Source organism: Sturnira hondurensis, unplaced genomic scaffold (genome assembly GCF_014824575.4).
Source record: "Sturnira hondurensis isolate 20B ecotype Veracruz unplaced genomic scaffold, ASM1482457v3 Scaffold0023817, whole genome shotgun sequence".
Classification (NCBI taxonomy): domain Eukaryota; kingdom Metazoa; phylum Chordata; class Mammalia; order Chiroptera; family Phyllostomidae; genus Sturnira; species Sturnira hondurensis.
In genome coordinates this window covers 4458656-4478594 of record NW_028096448.1, presented here as the reverse complement: position 1 = coordinate 4478594, position 19939 = coordinate 4458656, and the positions used below count along the sequence as shown (strand labels likewise).

The window sequence follows — 19939 nt, the reverse complement described above, 5'->3', positions numbered from 1 at the left end:
GGCAACTCTAAGCAGAGACGGAGATAGGAGAGTGTCGCTGAGGAGAAACGCAAGTTGTAACTGAAGACAGATTTCAGAGTCCCGAGGGGCAATGAGATCCCAAGGGAAGCCCAGAGGGAAGAGCCAAGGTCAGACGGGGCCCCACGTCAATTTGGGCAGTAGCTTGTGGGCAGCCAGCCCCTCACCAGGGGACACCAGGTGACAGGGAGGGGTGGGGAGGGAGGCCCACCTCCTGTGAATGTGTAGCTACAACGAGCAAAGAGCCCCTGCGGGAGGGGGCAGGCAGAGCACAGCCCACCCCGTGCTGGGTGTTCCCTCTCAGTCTCTGAGACCCGAGTGTTGTGCATGCAGCGCCTGACCTCTGGAGGTCAAGGACCTGGCCAAGGTCCACAGCAGGTCCTCCTGGAGTGGACAGCACCCTCTTCTGAGTGGGGGTGGGGGACAGGCAGCAGGCTCACCATGGACAGGTAGCACAAGTGCTGGCAGATCTGACACCTCCTCTCCGAGGTCTCTAACTGCAGCCACTTTCGAGGCTTTTTCTTCCCATCCGCCACGGCGCTGTTGCTGTCGTGGCTGCCGTAGCGGGCAGAAGAGTGGAGGCCCGCCTCAAACAGCTGCCTCCGCTGCCGCAGCTCCGTATCCCTGTCCAGAAACAACACAGGAGCTGCCCTTAGCAGGCTGAGCACAGCCACCTGGCCAGGTCCCCTCACCATCGCAGGAAACATGCCGCGCCCCAGCCATCCACCCCCCAAGCCAAGTGCACTGGCCTATCAGGGAAGGGACAGTGAGACATAGGCGCTCACCTTCCCAAGGCCCCCGACTGGGGACTCATGTTCTTTAGTGAAAAGGTCAGGCACCCCCCCAACTTCCAAGGCTCCTCTGATGACTGGGCTCTGCCTATGATTAACTCGGATGCTGAGCACAGCGCTCAGGGGCACGTGGCAAACCCCCTCTCTGCTACCTACAGGGGGCCCTGACCCTTCACTCTGAGCCAAGAATGGATGTAACAAACTATTTGCTGGTATCGTCATCAAAGGTTGGACCAGCACGAGTCGAAATCCCTGTGCTGTGCGTCAGCACTACCGACTCTCTCTCCCGAAGCGACATGGTGGGAAAAGAGAAGAGGGTTACACAGGAAGCCAAGCAAACAGTCACACTTCTCCTCGGTTTCTGCCCTCGGCTGCTTCAACCTCAGCAGAGCTCCTTTGATCACTGCAGGGTGGAAGCTGGGCGAGGGCCTCGACCTGGGACCGGCAGCCACACTCAGCCCTGCGTGCTGCAGCTGATGCGGGCTGCCCGGTGGCGTCTCACACACACACATCACAAGCAGGTTGCCAAGAAAACTGCATGGGCGCTCTGTGGGCCTCTCCGTACCGGCCCCCAACCTCCAGAAATGAGGCTGAGGCCCCCACCTCTTCCCAGGCAACACACTGCTATGATCAGAGGTGCTAAGGGTGTCAGAGCCTGCCTCCTGGTCACTCCACAGAGGGATCACCTTCTGCATCAGCATGTCAGGAAATTCTGATTCCAAACATCAAACTCAAAGACGGGAAGGAAAATTTAAATTAAAAAAATAAAAAGAAACACACACAGAGTTTCACCCATCTGGCCGAGCCCCAGGGGGTGCCCAGCAGCCATGCCCGGCCCGGCCCGGCCGCCTCGGAGCCCAGGGCCTGCGTTACCTGAGCTCGTCCAGAAGGGCCGAGATGGTGCTGAGGGTGGGGCCGTTTTCCTTTTTCGCTTCCGCCTGTGCAATCTGGTAGAGTAACTTCTCCATGGAAAATGGCTTAGCTATATGGCGACGCTTCATCTCCTGAAAGAAGCCATCATTCCTCAGGGCACATTTTCATTACTAGGCAACTGCCAAAACTTTTCTTTACTGGGCAGGGGATGCTATCTGAGTTTGGTCTCAAAGCGGCTGAAAATCGTACAATGATCTTGTCTGTGAGAAAGGGACCAGACACCAGGAGAAGCCATCGCTGTGCCGCCGCCAGACATAAGGCAGGGGCTGCCACCTGAAAGGGGGTAGAGAACTCCGACCCATTTGCAGTGTCTACTGTCGGTGACACCTGTGCAGTCCGCCCAATGTCACAGTGGGACTCAAAACCTTTCTTCATACAAACTAAACCCCTAAGAGGTCTTTTCCTAAGAAAACCTCTCAGCCACCCACTAGAGGTTTCGAAGGCATGTTCTGAAACTAAGCGTACTAAAGGGGAACAGGCACCTGTCTGTGTGTCCCTACACCCCGTGGTGGGCAGTGCTGAGGGCCTGCCTGCCTACCTTGGCCGTCTCGAAGCCCATGCTTGTCCACTGGGTGGTGGCAAAGTGCACGGTCTCAGAGACACTGTAGCCGCAGCACACCTTGGACACGAAGGACCCTGGGAAGCAGACGACGAACTGGCCGCTCTGCTGCACGGTCCTGTGCACCTTGATCCCCTCTCTGCACAGCACCTCCGGGGAGATCTGGGGGGGGGGGGCAGGCCAGAGCTGAGACGCACTCCCCGAGGGACTGCGCTCAGCCACTCGCCCGCCCCCGCAGCCCCTTCTGTGGGGGCCCGAGCACCCGCCTTGCCCGCAGCAAGTGTGCTGCTGCACACACCTGCCCTCCAGGTGGGCAGTGGGAGTTAAGAAGGGCCTGCTCACGAGAAGACAGATTAGGTTTGGTAGTGAAGATTTTTTTGTTTCTCCTTTTAAAAAAGATGTCTAATTGCTAAAACAACAGGAGGGGGGTGCTAAACTGGTATTGGCCCAGCAGAGCCCCGAAGCGCCTGGCCACAGTGAGGACGCAGCCTTAAACACTACACCAGAGGCCTTCCTGCCCCAGCCGAGCACCGCCAAGGGTGGGAGTGGGACAAAGTCCCAAATCTGGGAGGGCTGGGCTGTCTCCAGAGCCAGGCTGAGCCACAGGGGGACAAGCCCCCACAGGGGGACTGCTGTTCGGCTTCCTTGAGCCAGACCAGGGGTCCAGCAGACACAGGAGACTCAGTCAGGTGTCAACAATGACCTGAGCTCAGGCATGAGGGACATAGCTCAAGGCTGGAGAGACTCCCAGGAACTCAACTTTCTGAGAATGGGCTGGTAAGCTTTTCTGCCCAACCCTTAAGGCCAAGGGTTTCTGATCTATGGTTCAGTCATCCAGGTGCCTAGCACGTGGGAATGGCGGCACCAAAAGACCCCACCTAGAATCAGGACCCCACCTCGCTGGACACCCCAGTGTCTGTGCACAAAGCAAGCCCTGAACAGACACATTTGGAGTTCTCCTCTTTGCCTCCAAAAGGCAGGTCAGCCAAGAGGTGACTGTAAAATAGCTCTGACCCGTCCCATGCCAGGTGGGAGCTGCATGTACCATGACATTGCTCTCCAGCATCTGCAGCCCTGGGGTTCCGTTGGCTTGTAGCAGGGTGTGGACCACGTCCTCGAGCTTGCTCTCCTCCTCAGCAGGAATGCAATACCTGAGGGCCAGGGGACAAGGAAGAAGCACAGACTTGACCAGGACCCTGTGCCTGGGAGGCACACGCTGGGCCCACCCTGCACCCTCCCTCGGAGAAACGCCAAACCCAGGCCTGGGAAGCAGCCTCAGGTGCAGCAGAGAAGTGACAAACATGGAGGAGGGACGCGGCCTTGGGATGGGTGAGGCATCCCAGCTCAGCGACCCACACCATGGTTCCCAGGCCCAAGTCCATCCACTCCCAGGGCAACATGGCCGCTTCTGCCCAGAGGAGCCAACCCTCATGCTCATCTTTTATGCAGAGCTGAGCTATAAATGAGCCAAAAAGCCTTCCAACCAAAAACAGATGTTTGAAACCCCGCATAAATCAGACCCAGATATATCTGCAGACTCAGTCAGCCTCTCGTGGGTGCTCCGAGGCCATGTCTCATCACCACACCAGCGTCCGACAGCTCCACACAGGAGATGCTGCAAACCCGGGGCTCGGTGCTGCAATGCGCAGGGCCCTGGGTCTCCAGCCCACACCACCACGTGAGGGCCTGGCCCGGCTCACCCCTCTGGTCCCAGGGCTGGGGTGACGCACAAAGGTAAAAGAACCCCTCAGTTCCCAGAATACAGAGAAAGTTGGGAAAGGGAGTCCAGCCAGCACTCGGGCTGATGCTGCTGTTATGAAATTGTGAAACGAGAGTGGGGTGCACCCAGGGAGCGCGAGCCTACTCCTGTGAGGCAGCTGCGAGCGCCAGAACCCAGCCAGCCCAGGGTCAGCGGGCAACGTGCACAGGACAACCAATCCACACGGGCTTGTGTCAAGCAAACTGAACAGCTAACGGGAGCCGGACAGACGAGGCAGCTGTGGGGTGAGGCTCTGGACTACGAGGACCTCCTTGCTGGACTAAGGAGCCAACAGGAAAGACGATGGGGGGGAAGGGAGAAGATATAGACAGAACTTAACTGACAGAAAAAATTTTAGCCTTCCTTCAATCCCAGGAATGGGAGAATTATTGCTGATGTGCCGGAGAGCTCACCAGGAGAACAATGCAAAGTGGACACCCTGGCGACACCAACTGACAGAGTCCTGACAGGACTTTGGGATGCCACAGCACATGAAGCCACCGACCACCAGTGACAACCAGATCAAGGACCGCAGCTCTGGTGGGGTCATGACACTGCACTTCTCTAGTTGCTCCTGACAGCGTAGCTGGCCATCAGGCCCAGCTCCAAACCTGCACCTCCCCACAGGCCGCGCACCCACCCTCGGCTGCACTGAGGTGTCTGTGATGAAATCTTTTGCTTGGAGGCCAAATCCTAGTTTCAGCTGCCACAATGAAGTGCTTTGTATAAAGCTTATGTTATTTCAATGCCAGCATATTCCATTACTGATTTCTGATTTAAACCTGGAGTTTCTGACCAAAATCACATGTTTTAAGAAAAACATGAAGTTCTCTGATCACAACCCAGCCTCCTGTTTGTTCGCCATCCATGAGGCACAGGGATCAGTCCTCAGAAAGCCCAACCCCCTATTTCCCTACCTGTGATTCAACATTATTTCACCTCATTACCCTCCTGGCCACAGGCCCATCACACCAGTTTCAGGTGCAGAAACCAAGGCTCTGCATGCTCTCAGGTGTGCTGGTGCGGATCACAGGCCTGGGGGGCTCACGGAGCCCCATGCCACCCCCAGTGCAGCCACAGGCGCTTCTCCACAGGGAACAACACGGAGGGCACGGTGGCTCCAAGAAGGAGGGAGCCACACACCCTCCCCAAGTCCAAGCAGTGACTCTGCCCTGAGCATAATAACCCACCCACTGTCCTCTCTCAGCTGCACGGTCTGCATGTACGCTGCCCCTAGGCCACTGTCCCTCTCAGCCGCCACAGGCCACTCACAGACCAACCTCAGGGCACTGACAACCACCTCCCTCCCCACACAGGTTTCCATCTGGGTCACACAGGTCCTGTCGCTTCAGCACCAACCACTCCGCACGTGACACGCCTGCTGCAGACACTGGCTCCTCAGAGCACGACTCCTAAGACTTTGTTTATTTTAACAAAGAGCGCCTCACCACCCCATTAGGACAATAAACACAGTGTGGGATGAGTGTGAAGCCGGTAGACTGTCAGAGGACAAGACATCTCATTATTTGCAGCCATTTCCCATCTGCCCCATAAGCAAAGGAACCAAAGGGCAGGCCACAGGCCAGGTGTGGTTCGAGGGGACGGCTCACAGGTGGGCACAGCAGCAGAGTGCTCCCCACGAGACACACAGACGTGTGCAGGGGAGACTACGTGCTGCTGGGCACAGCAAGGACTCCATTTCCCACCAAACCTGCTGCCCCGTGACCTGCAGGGGATGGGAGACACTGCACCTGGCGACTCGTGAGGCCAGAGAGGGCGAGAAGGCTGACGGTGTGGTCACCACCACTGGTCACGCCCTGACACTCCTACTGTTTCTTAGCCCTGATATGAAACAAATGCTTGGAAATCAACAACAAAAAATAATACCCTGGAAGAAAAATTAAATATGAGCAGGCAATAGACCCAAATAAATAAATAAATAAATAAATAAATAAATAAATAGCATAAGCAGCATATGAGCACATGAAGACATACTCATCATCAGAGCAAATTAAACATTCTCCACCACCTCCGTGACCTCCAATGAAAGCAGGAATCCCCATGTCGACAGGCTCTGATATGGAACCCAGGACACACTCAGAAAAGCAAGCTCTCCAAGCTGCCAGCCTGTGTGAGAGGCCGTGAGGCCCCCCAGGCCCCCTGGGACTGGCCTACTCACCAAATGCAGTCAGCACCAGTGTGTAAGTAGTCAATGTAGGGAAGGTGGTTTTGGTCTCGAGACCAGCATGAGGTAGAAAAGACCATGCCAATATTTAGCCAGGGAATTGTCACTCCTGAAACAGAGAGAGAAAATGGCATTCTGAAGCACAGCACCAGGGCTCTGAGTAACAGCCATCGGAAAATGCCTTCTTATCCCCAAATAAGAAAAGACAGACATGGGATTCAAAATCAGAGATAAAACCCAGTAAAGAGAAGGTACTTGCTCTTTCCTGCTTGCTTACTACACACCAGCGAAGCCAGGGCGATGGACACTGATGCAAACAGGGTTAGAAAGCATCTTACTTCTGAAGTCGGCAGCAAGGTGCCCCAAGGAACGTGACCCAGATGACTGCTGGCAGTACAGCAGCCATGAGCTGTCCCCCAAGGCTGAGAACAGAGGTGCCAAACCTCAGCTGCTGTGCCGGAGGCAGAAGCACACAGCCTGTGTCTGACCAGGCCAAGAATAACCGCGTCCATCTGGGTGTGCAGGGTCCCAGCCTTCAGTGACCCGGCCCGAGGCCACCCGGCTTTCCCAAATAGCTGCACACAATGTATCTCTCAGGAGCCTACAGCAGTCCAGAAGAGTCGGGGCTTTAGATGTGAAAATACACCGATTTAAAGGTGATAGGCTGGCCACTGAGCACCTGCCCAGCTTCTGTGATTTGTTGCTGTGATTTGTTCACCTTTCCACATATTTAGAGACTTCAATTATGATCCTATTTCTCTTTCCTGCTAATCCATGCCTTTACTGTATCTACTCTACACCTGATTCCCTGTCCCTTTCCACCTACGCTTTAAAGGACCTGCCTGGCTCCATCCCTGGGGAGGGGGTGCTCGTCTGCAACCTGCCCGGGGGGAACCTCTAAGCCCCAAGACAGCAGCCACATCAGACTTACCAGGGACAGCACCGAGGTGACGCAGGATGGACCCTGTGTTATTGGGGAGGACGGTGAGGTTCCATCCATGCCTGCCAAGGAAGGAAGAGGGACGTCACAGACTGGCAGGAAGGGGTGACGTCCAGCCCCCAATGTGCACAATGGAATCCAACTTTACCTTGAAAAGGGTTCCGATTTTCCCACCGGGAACCCACTGCCATGAGTGTTGGTGTCCACCTTGCCGCAGTGCACCGCCACGTGGCAGTCCTTCTCTTCCACTAACCGCCAGTACTCTTGCTGTGGGGAGAGGCAAGGGCAGTCAGGCCGCTTGCTGTGCCTGAGCACAGGGCACAACTCAGCCTCACAATGTGGGGACACTAATGTACTGCACGACGACAAGGCCTTCGAAGAACCACCCCCAAGAGGGTGTGAGCAGGACAGAGGCGGTCGAGGCCGCTCTGCAGGCAGGGCCCAGCACTGAGAGCAGGACTCGGGCACATTATCTGCACAGCCCCACAGTCACGGCACCGCCATTCACAGCAGCTGAAATCGAACGCCGTCATGTCCACCGAGAGATCGATGGATGAGCCAAAGGTGGAATGTCCATGCCACGGCTACCGTTCGCACTACAAAAGGGACGAAGCCTGAAGATGGAAGGCCATGTGAGATACGGCAGGCACATGAGGACAAATAGCATACAAGTCCCACTTACATGAGGTGCCGGGAGAAGTGCGAGTCGCAGACACTGAAGGCAGGGTGGTAGGGCGGGGGGCACCGGTCGGGTGCGCCACACAGAGGGTGCAGTCTCTTGTGCAGGGGAAGTGGCATTATGGAGACAGAGGGGGAAATGCTTGCACCCACCTTACACCACTTAACTGTACACTTAAAAATGGTTAAGATAACGAATTTTAAGGTGATCACAATTGAAAAATCATTTACAGTACAAGGGGGTAGAGAATGCAATGGTAAGGAGGCGGCTGAGGACATATCCCTATGATCCTTGGAATGAACTCGATACACCTTCAGCTCCAGCACCTGACAGACACATGCCTCGCACACGCACCCTGACTTCTTCGCCAGGCCGGCAGCCCCGGCTGCACGTGGGGATCCTCTGAGGAGGAAAATCCACGTACAGCCTGCAGCCCACACCAACAGAATCAAACGCCAGTGTAACAACCTTTCCAGGCAGCCTGATGACTGCTGCCTAAACCAGCACGGGGCAGAGAGTGGGGCAGGAACGTGTTTCACTCACAGGCAGGCAGATGTGCCCGGCTTACCTCGAGGCACCTCCCCACAAGCAGAGGCACTCTCATTTTGTCCTGGGATATCATTCCAGAAGCACAACTTCACCTCCCAATCTTAGCAAAGCCCACTGAGCTGGACCAACCTTTCAAGGAGGAAGTCTAACCAAGAACTACTTGGTGTCCCCAAGTCCACGTCAGCCCAGAGAAGTGCCATTGGCAATAGCACACCAGTGCCCACGCACCTGCAACTTCCATAGAGAGGGACCAGCCTGGAGGGGTCAAAAGCCCCAGGCCAAGAGCAAACTCAACACCACTGAAAGCCTGAATGCTTTAAGCAGATTTCCTTGAACTGAAGGAAGCAACAGTCTGGTAGAGGGGACTGGTGACAGTCCCAGCCCTGCCACCTGCACACCCGACCAACAGCGACCTCTGGCAGATTAACAAAGGCACGAGGAGGAAAGGACACCCTGCTAAGTGAGGGCCACCCTGGCAGCCAAGCATGGGCCTCAGCTGAGAGGAAAGGCCGGCCTTCTCTTAAGGGTAAGACAGCCTCAGACAAAAAATCTTCCCTTTGTGGTTCAATACTACGTAACGTAACCACTAAAGCACAGGCTGGACTTCCGGAGAGAATGAATGGCCGCTCCAGGAGGAAACTAAGACAGGCTAAACCTTCCTCGTGCTGTGGATGGTGTGAACCCTGCACCTTCAGGGACACCCGCCAAGACGGGTATTGTGCGATGAAGGCCTCTTTTTCCAAAAAGTCACGTTCCTTTCTCCGACACCTCTAACATAAATGCTGCGGGCACTCCGAAAGCAACTGGGGTGGCCGCACGTGTCCCAGAAACAGGGCCGCCTGACACTGTGGTTGGTAGAATGTGGCACTGGGGCCGAAGCTGGGAGACAAGGTGGGAGTCAGGCCAGCCTCAGTGTGGAGTTCAAGGGCAACCCCAGAGCACGGAGCCAGGGCGGCATGTGCGCAGCAGCGGAGACCCAGGCCCACAAGGAATGCCAGCAAGTGCTGAAAGAAAACACCGAATTCGCCAAACTGAGAAACTAGGCCTGAACACTCAGGTGGAACCTGCCATGCTTCTGATGGTGCCAGCCTAGCAGTCCCACTTCTGGGGAAACCTGGTCAAATCAGGATGGCTGGGCCCCCTAGTGGTCAAGCTGGACTTTAACCAGAAGAGGTGGCCCTGACCCCCGAGGAACTGGAGATGTGGTATCGGTTAGACATCCCAGAGACGGGCTGCAGCTGACAGAGCCGCTGCCCGCCCACAGCTGCCCTTAACAAGCAAGGGCAGTTTGCTTTCTCTCCCTGACAGGACCCAGTGCTGCCGAGGGCCTGCCAATGCCAGCGTCTGGAAGTCCACACACTCAGCTGGGCCCTGGCCAAGCAGAGGTAAATGAAAAGACCTGGTCTCTGTCCTGGAGCACCTCACACCAAACTCCCCCTAATTGGTCTGGGCACAGAGGCGCTCACTATCTTTCCGACCTCGCACTAACTCAAAGAACAGAGTTGGCAGAAGCATAATAATGGCCATCTGCCAACCCCACTAATAAAACAGGGCAGGAGCACAGCACAGCTACGGTTTCAGGGAATTCCAAACATTCCCCTGCGTAGCAGACACAGAGGGCGGCAGAGGCAGCCAGCTGGGGGGATGCCCAGCCTGTGTCTCTCCGCCTCTGGTTGGGGTAAGTCAGGGACAAGCGGAGAGTCTCACTCCCTTCATTCCCCACCCCCTTTTTTTAATCAGAAGAAGTTTAGATTAACTGGAGTTAAAACTGTTGGCTGCCCCAGTACATAGAAAACAGTCAGTCCCTCAGGTTTTCTCAGGCCAATGGGGTCAGGAGGAGCTCGGCTCACCTCAATTTCAGCTGGTGCGGGCTCCTTGCTGAAGCACATGTTCATGATGTTTCTGGCTGTTCGATAAAACGTTGTTAAAGAAACAGACCTTCCCTGGAAAGAAAACAAAAACAGGAGAGTCCAGCATACAACACACAGCTGAGCCCTAAGCCCACATCAAGCCAGCCCCAGCCACGGGCTCTGCCGGTGCCCCCCACAGCCGGGCAGGTCTGTGCCCCAAGTTAACACAAGCAGAGAAGGCAGAGGCGCCTCGGTGCTCACAAAGGGGGTGCGGACACACGGCCGTTGCAGCTACAGGTGCACACAGACCGGCATGTGGAAGACACAGGCTGTGCCCAGGAGGCCGTGGCAGAAGCACATTTCAAACAAGAAGTTTCACTTACTTCCCGGGTCCCCTTTTTACAGAGCAGCTTCCACTTTCTGGAGAAATGGGTACAATGTGGGAAGAGAGGCAGAATCCCTCAGTTCACCCATGGGAGGGGAGGACACAGGGCGCAGGCCAGTGAAGCACTAACAGCATTAAGATGGACCCAGGAGAGAAGCCTGGAGACCCTGAGAGATAGAAACTTAGGGGGGCATCTACACCCCGGGGGTCCTCGCCATGTGAAAACCTCACGGATCTAAAGTGACAGGAGTAACCTGGTGACTCTCTCGCTGTCCCACTCACAGGGAGGGCACACGGTGCCTTTAGATGTCAGACATCCTGCCCCTGCTGCCCTTTCCCCAGTGACATTCAAATGGACAGGCTCACTCGGCTCACAGTTCTCCTCTGCGATCCCAGGTTAGACCCCATTTCCCACCTGTTCTACAGAATGTTGTGCTGCGCAGACAAGCCTGCGAGCTTTGAGCCTTTCACTCTTTTCTGACCTTAATTACAGAAATATGTACTGAGCCACCTGTTGTATTATTTCAGGCCTAGTTCAAGGGGCCTCAGAGAGAAAAGCAATGTTCCTCGTGGAGCTTCCGCCCTCCCCGGGGAACACAGCCCTCAACACACGAGGGCGCTGGGGAGGCAGGGAGTGAGTGCACTGAGCCAGGGCAGAGAGACAGGAGGGCGGGAAGAGCGGCCGGGGAAGGCTGCTGCGGAGGTGACCCTGGAGCAGCCTCATAAAAAGTACCAGCTCCAGAGCGCGTGGCAGTCTTCTTGCCCTTGGAAAGATAGCCAGAGCAGCCGGTGCAAAGGTTCTGGCGGTGTTTGCTTTTGCTTTGCTGCTCCGTTTAGCGACACCATGGGGTGCCAGCTCAGGGGAAACACCCCGGCTCAATTCCAGACTCCTCCTGCCATTTTGTTCCTTTCAAAATGAAAACCTAATTCTGCACAGTCTGTGGCCCCAGGGCGACGCGGCCCTCAAGCGCCCAGTGGCTCTGATCACAGCACCCCAGACCTGCTCTTCAACTTTTGTGATGAAATCTAAAAATACCTTTTACCAAGCATGTTTTCAGAAAAATTCTTGCTTGGATCCAACTCACTCATAAAACTCGCCTCCCAAAGGAGAAACTATCTGACTTCATGTGCTCGCTACTCAGTCACAGGATCTGATGAGCAGTTCCAGACGAGCAGGGCCTCTCAGGCAAACACTCAGCAAACACAACCCAAAGGGCTCCTGGGTTTACAGCCCGTGGGCCACCTTCTCCCTTCTCATAAAACATTTAAAATGTGGAATCAAAGGAGCCACATCAGCAGACTGCAGGCAGCCATTCCCTACCCCCACTATCCCTGCGAGGTAACATGGGAAGTGGGAACTCTCTCCGGGTCTAATAACAGAAAAAGTTTTAGACAACCTCTTTCTGGAAAGGAGGACGGGGCTAAAGACTGGCAGAAAAGAAGCGTGGCAGCGGGTGGCCGACGGGGGGCTTCCAGGCACGGACTCAGAAAGGGCAGGGGCACAACTGAGCCAAGTCCCAGGCTCCCTGCCTGTCTGTGGTGGATGTGGCATCACAAGACCGCATTGGGCTAACCAGGTGGGCATAGGCCAGGGCCCGCCTCCAGGCGGTGATGGGAATTTGGGGAGTACAGCTGGGGGCAGTGATCACTCCAGGACTCGGACCCCTGGGTATGGCCCATGTACCCGTCAAAGCCCAGGCAACCCGGCGGAGGCTTCTCTTAGCTCTGCCCCGGGTGCCCACTCACCCTGGCAGGTGGGGGGTGGGGGAGGTGGCCCCAAGCCTGGCTTTAGAACCAGCCAAAGAGGAGGCCATGGTCGCTGCGGCTGGGCTGAGGCAGGTGGGCTGCCAAGTGCAAGGTCCCCACAACTGTGCCTCGCAGGACGGCTGGTGCTGCAAGAAGGCCTGGTGGAGCTGGGAAAACGCAGTGCGCTTTTCAGTTTGCTGGTCCTCCCCGCCTCCCCCTGCGCAGAGCTTTGATGGTGAGATGCGAGGTGACAGCTCTGCCAGGGCCTCTCTCCACAGAGTTGGCCAAGCTGGGCTGCGGGGTGCGGAGGGGCAGTGGGCTATGCAGCCAATAAACGCGGAGGCAAAGAAAGCCAGCACTCCAGCTCACACAGGGTCTGGTCCATCGCTGTCAGAGAGCCCCAGGCCTGAATGGGCAGCTCCCATCCTCCAGGCTGAGGTGAGGTACTCAAAGGCACAGGCTCAAAACTGTGAGCAGAGGAGAAACTGCTTTTCCATCCTAGGTACAGGGTCCCGGGGCACCGGGGCACACACTCAGTTCATTCAACAGAGAGAAAGTCCAGGCCTAAAGTGGGCAAGTGACTTAGCTCACACTCACAGCTCCCAAAGGGCAAAGCCGGGCCTGCTGCAGCTGGCCAGATGCCCTGAGGCCTGGGTCCTCACCGAACAGCCTCCCCACAGGTGGCAGACATTTCTCTTCACATTTCCCAGAGAAAGCACTCTGGTGGCCCCAGGACCCCCAGAGGCCATTCCTGCAGTCGGGCCCTGCCCAGCTACGCCAGGTGTCCAAGGGCCCCACGCCGCCTTTCCCTCACCGCCATGCAGGGGCCCTACCTTATATATACACTTGTGGAAGTCGCTGAGGACACCCTTGTCCTCCTCCTCTTCTTTCACCACTTCCTTTTCCTGAGCAAAGAGTCGCCGCCGGCCCGTCTTGAGCTGGGCCTGGCCCACCTCCTTGAGCTTGCTGCGAAAGCCGTTCCTGTGGGCCACGCCATTGATGAGCCCGTTCTTGGGCTCGAAGCGGGGCAGGGGGTGGAACTTGTTGTAGTCATGCTCCGTGTGGCCCTCCAGGGGTCCTTTCCGCTTCTCCAGGATCTCCTTCTCCATCAGCACCTCCTTCTCTAGCCGCCGGTGCTCCTCGGGGGAAAGGGAGTCATAGGACAGCAAGTACTGGCAGTAGGCCTCCTGGAGCTTGGCCAGCCGGTCCTGGGCAGTTTTGGGGACACGCAGCATGTCTGCTAGTTTGTTCCATTTTTTGAGGTCAGTCACTTGCTGCATGCCGCCCATCTCATTAATCAGCCGGAAAAAGCAGGCCAGGTCGAGCTCACAGCCTCCTGGAATAGTAAGGGGGGAAAACACAGGGTCACTCAGTGAAAAGGACCGTGATCAAGACCCCCTCCATTCCCGGCAGTCTGCCGGTGCCCGTGTGCACTGGGAAGCTGCTAGGCTCTTGGGTCAGAACAGCAAACAACCATGTCCGGCCGTCAGAGAGCTTAGTCTACGTAGGTGGATCTGAAGACAATTTTGGGCCCCATGGGGACAAACACAGATGACTGAAGGGCTGCAGAGTAACAGGGGCTACCATCACAGGTGGGGTGACCAGGGAAGGCGTACCAGGAGGTGGCGTTCAAGGGCCCTATGGAAGCAGAGAGCTGGCCACACACATCCACAGGGAGAGAACCTCCCAGTGCCTCCTCGTGCACTGGGGAGTGCCCTTTCAGCACAGCGGGGGCAGGTGTAACGAGGCAAGGGCAAGCAGCCCAGCCCTGATGAGGGACGGGCAGGACCCAGGTGGTGCCATTCGGCCCTACCAACGTCCCAGTGTCACCTGGAATAGCTGTGATGTTGGAAACCACACACACACAATACGCTGTTAGTCCCAATTCCCCTCCTAACACCTCTATGCCTAACACACACACACACACCCAACATATACACCTAATACACACACCCAACATACACACACCTACCCATACACACCTAACACACCCAACAACATACACCCAACAGGCACATACCACACACACCCAATATACACCCCCCGACATGGCACACCAAACACACAGCTAACATACACATACCCAACACACACACACCAACATACTAACACACATACACCCAATGTACATGCTTGAGGCTACTTATTTTCAATCCCAGAGGGTTCCGAGGTGACAGACAATAGTCACAAGGGCACCCAGCAGTCTGCTCTCTGCTTCCCATCATGCACTCCGAGGGGCCGCTCATCTCAGAAGGATGCAGAGGCAGGTTTTCACTCCCTCCCCTGGTCAAATTACAGGGCTGTACAGTGCACGCCCACTCAGATATGCATGATGGCACTGACGGGACCTGGAAAAGCAGCCTTCCTCTGGCCAATAATGGGGGAAATCTTCCAGAATAATCATACCCTGGCTTTTAAGAGGTAAATGTGCAACAAAACACTAAGTAAGCAAATTAAAGAGGAAGAAGCTTTAGGTCTTTGGACAGCAGGAATATATTTACATCTAACAAAAAAGGGAAACAGCAGGACCCCTGCCCGAGAAACACACTGAGGCCAGAGGTGGACTGGGTGTCACGAGACCACCAGGTGGGTGCATGGACCACCTCAGGCAGCAGGCAGGCAGCCATTTACTCTGCGTGGTGAGACACTGGACTTGGTTGCTCGTGAAAAACATCACGGCCTTGGGGAGGAGACCTGCCCAACACCGGCAGACTCTGGGCCTCACTCTGGGGCTGGCGGCACAGAGCCCTGACCTGCAGAGACCGAGTGAAGCCAGTCCCCTGCAGTGTGCCACAGTGGCTCAGACCACACATCTCACTAGACAGGGGGCCAGCCCATTTGCCTTTTTCTCTAAAATCATTATAATCCAAGAGCAAACCCATTAACTCCTCACCCGCCATGACCAGCCCGTCACAGGGCCGTCAGGCTGCTAACTGGGAAGCACCGCCCCCACCCGAGTTCGTGCTGACCCCACTCCCTGCAGCACAGCAGCTTCCCAAGGGGCTGGGGTGCTCACTTGTTTCAGTGAATTCTGGGAAACTGCTTCAAAACTGCTAAGTCCCTTGCACTTGGAGGCCCCTGTGGTAATGGGCCAGGTGGGCCGCCGTCCGATGGAGAGTGAGAGCGCTTCACACACCCAGACAGAGACAGTGAACACCCACACCAGCGCCCTGTCTCCCTGCTTCTGCTGCTGTGGGGCAGAGTCATAGTTAAAGAAACCCCACTCTGAGCAAAAGGTCGCTGCCGGTCTTCATGACAGCATCACTGGAGGACTCCTCCTGTCCCCAAGAAACCGGGGCTCGGGGTGGGTAGTGGGACTCGGACATCTCACAACCACGAGGCCCCGGTGCCGCTCCAAGTCGCCGGACACTGTGCTCGCAGGGCGCAGCCCACACTGTCCTCAGTCTGTTCCCGCAGCCCTGTCACCACCTATCACACACCATCCCTGACAAGGGACCACAAACCCAGAATTCTTTCAAAGTAAGTGATTCTCACTCAGGCATCGGCCCTGGCAGGCACCTGCTGAGAGAAATAATGAAGCCTACATCTCACAAGGAACGCCACCTTCCTGCCAGTTCCTGACACTTAAATGCCTGTTAAACGTCTCCATTCCTCCCAGCTTCCAAAAAGTTCGGGGCTCCAAAGTGGAGGCAGGAGCCTGCTGTTTCATGGATCTAGAGCTGTAAGGGAAGTGAGCAAACTTACCCAGCCATCCCGAAAGGAAACCCCACTCCACAGAGCCCACCTGTCCCTGGCAGAGCAAGTGAATCCCAGGGGTGTGGGATCCAGGAGAGGAGCGGACTGGGGAGCTCCAGATGACCTGCATGAGGGGACAGATGACCCGCATGAGGGGACGCCACTGGGGCCTAGGGGCCCTCGATGCCAGGATGTGCACGCACTAGGAGTCACCAAGCTGAGCTCTGCAACCGCCCCAGCCACAGCTATGCCTGGTCTCAGGAGAAATGTGCACCTGTTCCCTGACCTGTGGGCTCCACGAGGGCCAAGTTGGTCACCGCCAAAGACACAGAAGCTCTCAAGTAAAAAACGAGAGGATGAAAAGACAGAGACGAGACTGCAGAAGAAATGCACTGAGGTCTGTTAAGAGCTTGCGGGCTGAACTATGTCCCCAAATAGTCATATGTTGGATCCTACCCCCTTCTGCCTCTGAATGGGACCTTGTTTGGAGAGGTCTTAAAAGGAGCACGCTGAAATGGGGTGGGTCCTACCCCATGTAACGAGTCTTTCTAACAAAAGGAAGAGACACCAGGGGCACACACATGGAAGAAGGGCCACGTGAGAACACAGGGAGAAGAAGCCATCTACAGACCAAGGAGAGAGGCCTCTGGGGAGCCATCCCTGCTGGCACCTTGATTTTGAACTTTCAGCTTCCAGAACTGTGAGCTGATAGCTTGCTGCTGTTTCAACTCCTAACTTTGTGGTACACAGCTAAGGCAGCCCAGCAGATGAACCCACCCGGCAGCATCCCATCACCCCAGACACTGCTCTGGCCACTGCGGGCAGTAGAAAACCACCCGGCAGGAAGAGCACAGACCTGGATATCCACAAATGCCCAGGACCTGGAAGAAAGGGACGCCATCAGCTTCCTCCTGAGCACGAGCAGCAAACGAGCCCAGAGAAGCACGCCCTACTGGGAAAGGGCAGCAGGCAAGGAGGGCCTTACCTATGAGCGGGAGCTCATCCATGGTGATGCCCTGAGATCTGAGGTGCTTCTTGATGCAGGCCAGCCGCTGCACGTTGGGGCCCCAGCGCCGGCCCAGCTTGTGGATGTGCTGAATCTGCGTGACGAACCGCATCTCATCGTTGAGCTTGCACTCAGGCCGCCAGTCCGGGGGCGGGATGACCCTGCACATGCCGTACTTCTCCACCTGAGCACGCACCGACTCAATGTAGACGAGTGGGTCGTGGAACTCCTTGGCCGACGGCCTGAGCACGGGGATCTCGTCCATGGCCGCCCACCCAGCCCGGCCGGACCCCTTCTCGGGCTTGGCCGCCGCCTCATGCGGCTTGTGCAAGGGCTCCGGTTGCGAGGTAGAACGATTTTCACAGGAGGCGCCATCCGCCCTGCCGTGTGCTTGTCTGCCCGGCGTGCTCCTCCCGGCCGCCGCCCGCTTTGGCCGGTTCCTCTCCAAGCTCCGCTCGGGCACTTCCTTCTTCACGTGTCCGTTCAGCGGAGCTCTCTCCGCTGGTGCCGGGGCTGGGGATGCCACCGCCACCTTCCTGCCAGAGGCTTCGGCAGAGCCGGCTGCCCCTTTCATCTTCTTGGGGGGCGACTGCGGCTTCTCTGTCTGGTGTGCCTCTTCCAGTCTCCTCTTGGAATTCCGCAGCCCCTCCCGTAGCTGCCGCCCCCCCACCTCCTTAGTGCATGACTTTTGGTTCAACCTGCCACTGACCTTGAGGCCATTGACGGCGGGCCCGGTGGACTTGGACGCCCCCCCGAGGGATAGCACCTGTTTGCGGGTTTTTGCATTGCTACTTTCAGTTTTCCCTGAGATTGTGTGGTTGACAGCTGAACTGGGCTTGTGGTGATTGGGTTTGGTTTCCTTGACCAGTTCTCTCTTGGCTTTGGTGTATGTGACAGTCCCCTTAGTCACCGTTGCAGTGTACTTCACAGTTTTGGACGGTGAAGGTCTGACTTCGCGCATCTTTTTGGCACTGGTTGCACTTGTACCCAGAGATGACATTCGAGTGACTCCATTTACCTTCGAAACCTGGAAGGCAGCAGGAGAGGCAAAGGGTAAAAAAAGCAGAATTAGTGCCCGCCAGGAAGGCAACCTCCACACACTGGTAACTGAACAGAGCCGTGGGCTGCCTACAAAGGCAGACAAAATTCACAGCCTTGAACTCAACTCAGAGACGCTCTGTTTCAGACACTTGGCATGACTCCACACCCATCTTTCTTTTTCCTGGTGTGCCTAACACGCAGGTTTGTCCCTGTGGCTCTCTCAGGAAATTGCAAGTTTCACAATGAGGCCCTTTCCACATGCCCGCCAATCACCTGCCACAGGTTATAGTAACATTTATGGTAGCAAGATCCTGACCATTTAGGGGAGCAAGAGCATGTATATCGCTGACCCTTGAATAATGCAGGGAACGAAGGGCACCAAACCCTACTCTCTGTGGTTGAAAATGTGTGTACAAGTTTTTGACTCCCCAAACACCCTGTCATCTCTCACCATCTGCAGGGAATTAGTTCAAGAACCCCCATGAATATCAAAATCTGTTGATTCCCAACCCCTTATATAGAACAGCTTAGAATAAAACATCCAGTCAGTGCTCTGCATCCAAAAACTCCCAGCAGGAGTTTTAAAATACTGTTTCCACTCTGTGGTTGGTTGAATCCGAGGACATGACACCAGGGATATAGAGGACCAACCGTGTATTTACTGAAAAGAAGCCATGCCCAAGTGGGCTCTCCTAGCTCAAGCTGCTGAAGAGTCAACTGTGTACACACACACATACACACCCCATTTTAAAAAGACACACCTGCTACTCTTTGTGCTCCCTTTAAAGCATGATTTGCCCACAGAATTTAAAAATCTATATGCTAAAAAAAGAACACGAGCAAATCATGAGGTTCAGCTTTGATGAGGAGGTAGGCTGACAACCAGCAGCACCTACCCCTCTCGTCCTCTTTTGAGACCAGGCTCTGCAGCACCTTGCTGAGTAACACGGGGATGCACCTGACTTCTTCAGTGAAGCACAACACACCCAACCCTCTTCCGCATAGGCAGTTCCTGTTTCCCCAGCCTCAGTAAACTTCGACATTCAGTTCCACGGAAACTGGGTAAACAAGTAGCCTCTGCAAGAGCTGTCACACAGTTAGCACACCACAGTGACTCCATGACACAAAGAAGTCATTTCTTTATAAAGAGAAATCAGAATGATATATATGGGAGGAGACCAGAAGTGCATTGACCTCCAAAGAACAAGGAAGAGCCCACCAGAGTGGCCGCTGCTGGGCTGGCTGGTTTGGGATGGATGTGGAACCACAGCCCTGCCTCTCAGGGACCTCTATCATGTCATTAACACCTCGGCGTCAAACTCATCTGCAAAATGAGTTAAAAAAATACAGAGTTCCATAAGCACTACAGCCTCCAAAAGAAGTAGACTAAGATAGTACACAATTACTGAGAAACAGCCAGTAGAGAAACAACAGCCCTCTTTTCTCACCAGGTACCTGTGAGAAGGAGGTGACAGGGTGGAGGGAGCCTGCACTTCCAAGTCAGCAAGGCTGACCAGCTGCAATCACGCAAAGATGCCTCCCCCCTCCTCATAACTGCTGAGACCAAAAGCAGTTCATGCCTCACAACACCAGCCTCTCAACACCACCCAGGGCTGTGCAGCCCTCTTGCCACCAGAAGTCAAGTTCCCAGAATACTGAGCCTGAGGCTTAAGTCACCTCTGCCCTATGCCTAAGCCTAGCCCAGGAATATGCAGTTTGCTTAAGACGGGAACACACAAAAACAGAAGTCAAACTTTCCCACAGGTGCCCCAGTAAGTGGTTCACCCTGGGCCCCTATCTGC

At 55.6% G+C, this 19939-nt stretch overlaps 1 protein-coding gene across 2 annotated transcripts in view; it reads right to left on the bottom strand.

Moving 5' to 3' along the window:
* JARID2 (jumonji and AT-rich interaction domain containing 2) overlaps positions 1–19939 on the bottom strand; it is a 257383-nt gene that overhangs the window by 7624 nt on the left and 229820 nt on the right. For both annotated transcript variants that reach the window (XM_037037987.1, XM_037037988.1), the window contains 10 exons: positions 17076–18123; positions 13228–13730; positions 10264–10356; positions 7334–7452; positions 7177–7247; positions 6240–6354; positions 3347–3452; positions 2281–2463; positions 1683–1813; positions 459–642 (listed from right to left, as the gene is read on the bottom strand). In XM_037037987.1, the coding sequence (XP_036893882.1) occupies positions 459–642; positions 1683–1813; positions 2281–2463; positions 3347–3452; positions 6240–6354; positions 7177–7247; positions 7334–7452; positions 10264–10356; positions 13228–13730; positions 17076–18123 (2553 nt within the window). The remainder of the gene's footprint in view (positions 1–458; positions 643–1682; positions 1814–2280; positions 2464–3346; positions 3453–6239; positions 6355–7176; positions 7248–7333; positions 7453–10263; positions 10357–13227; positions 13731–17075; positions 18124–19939) is intronic.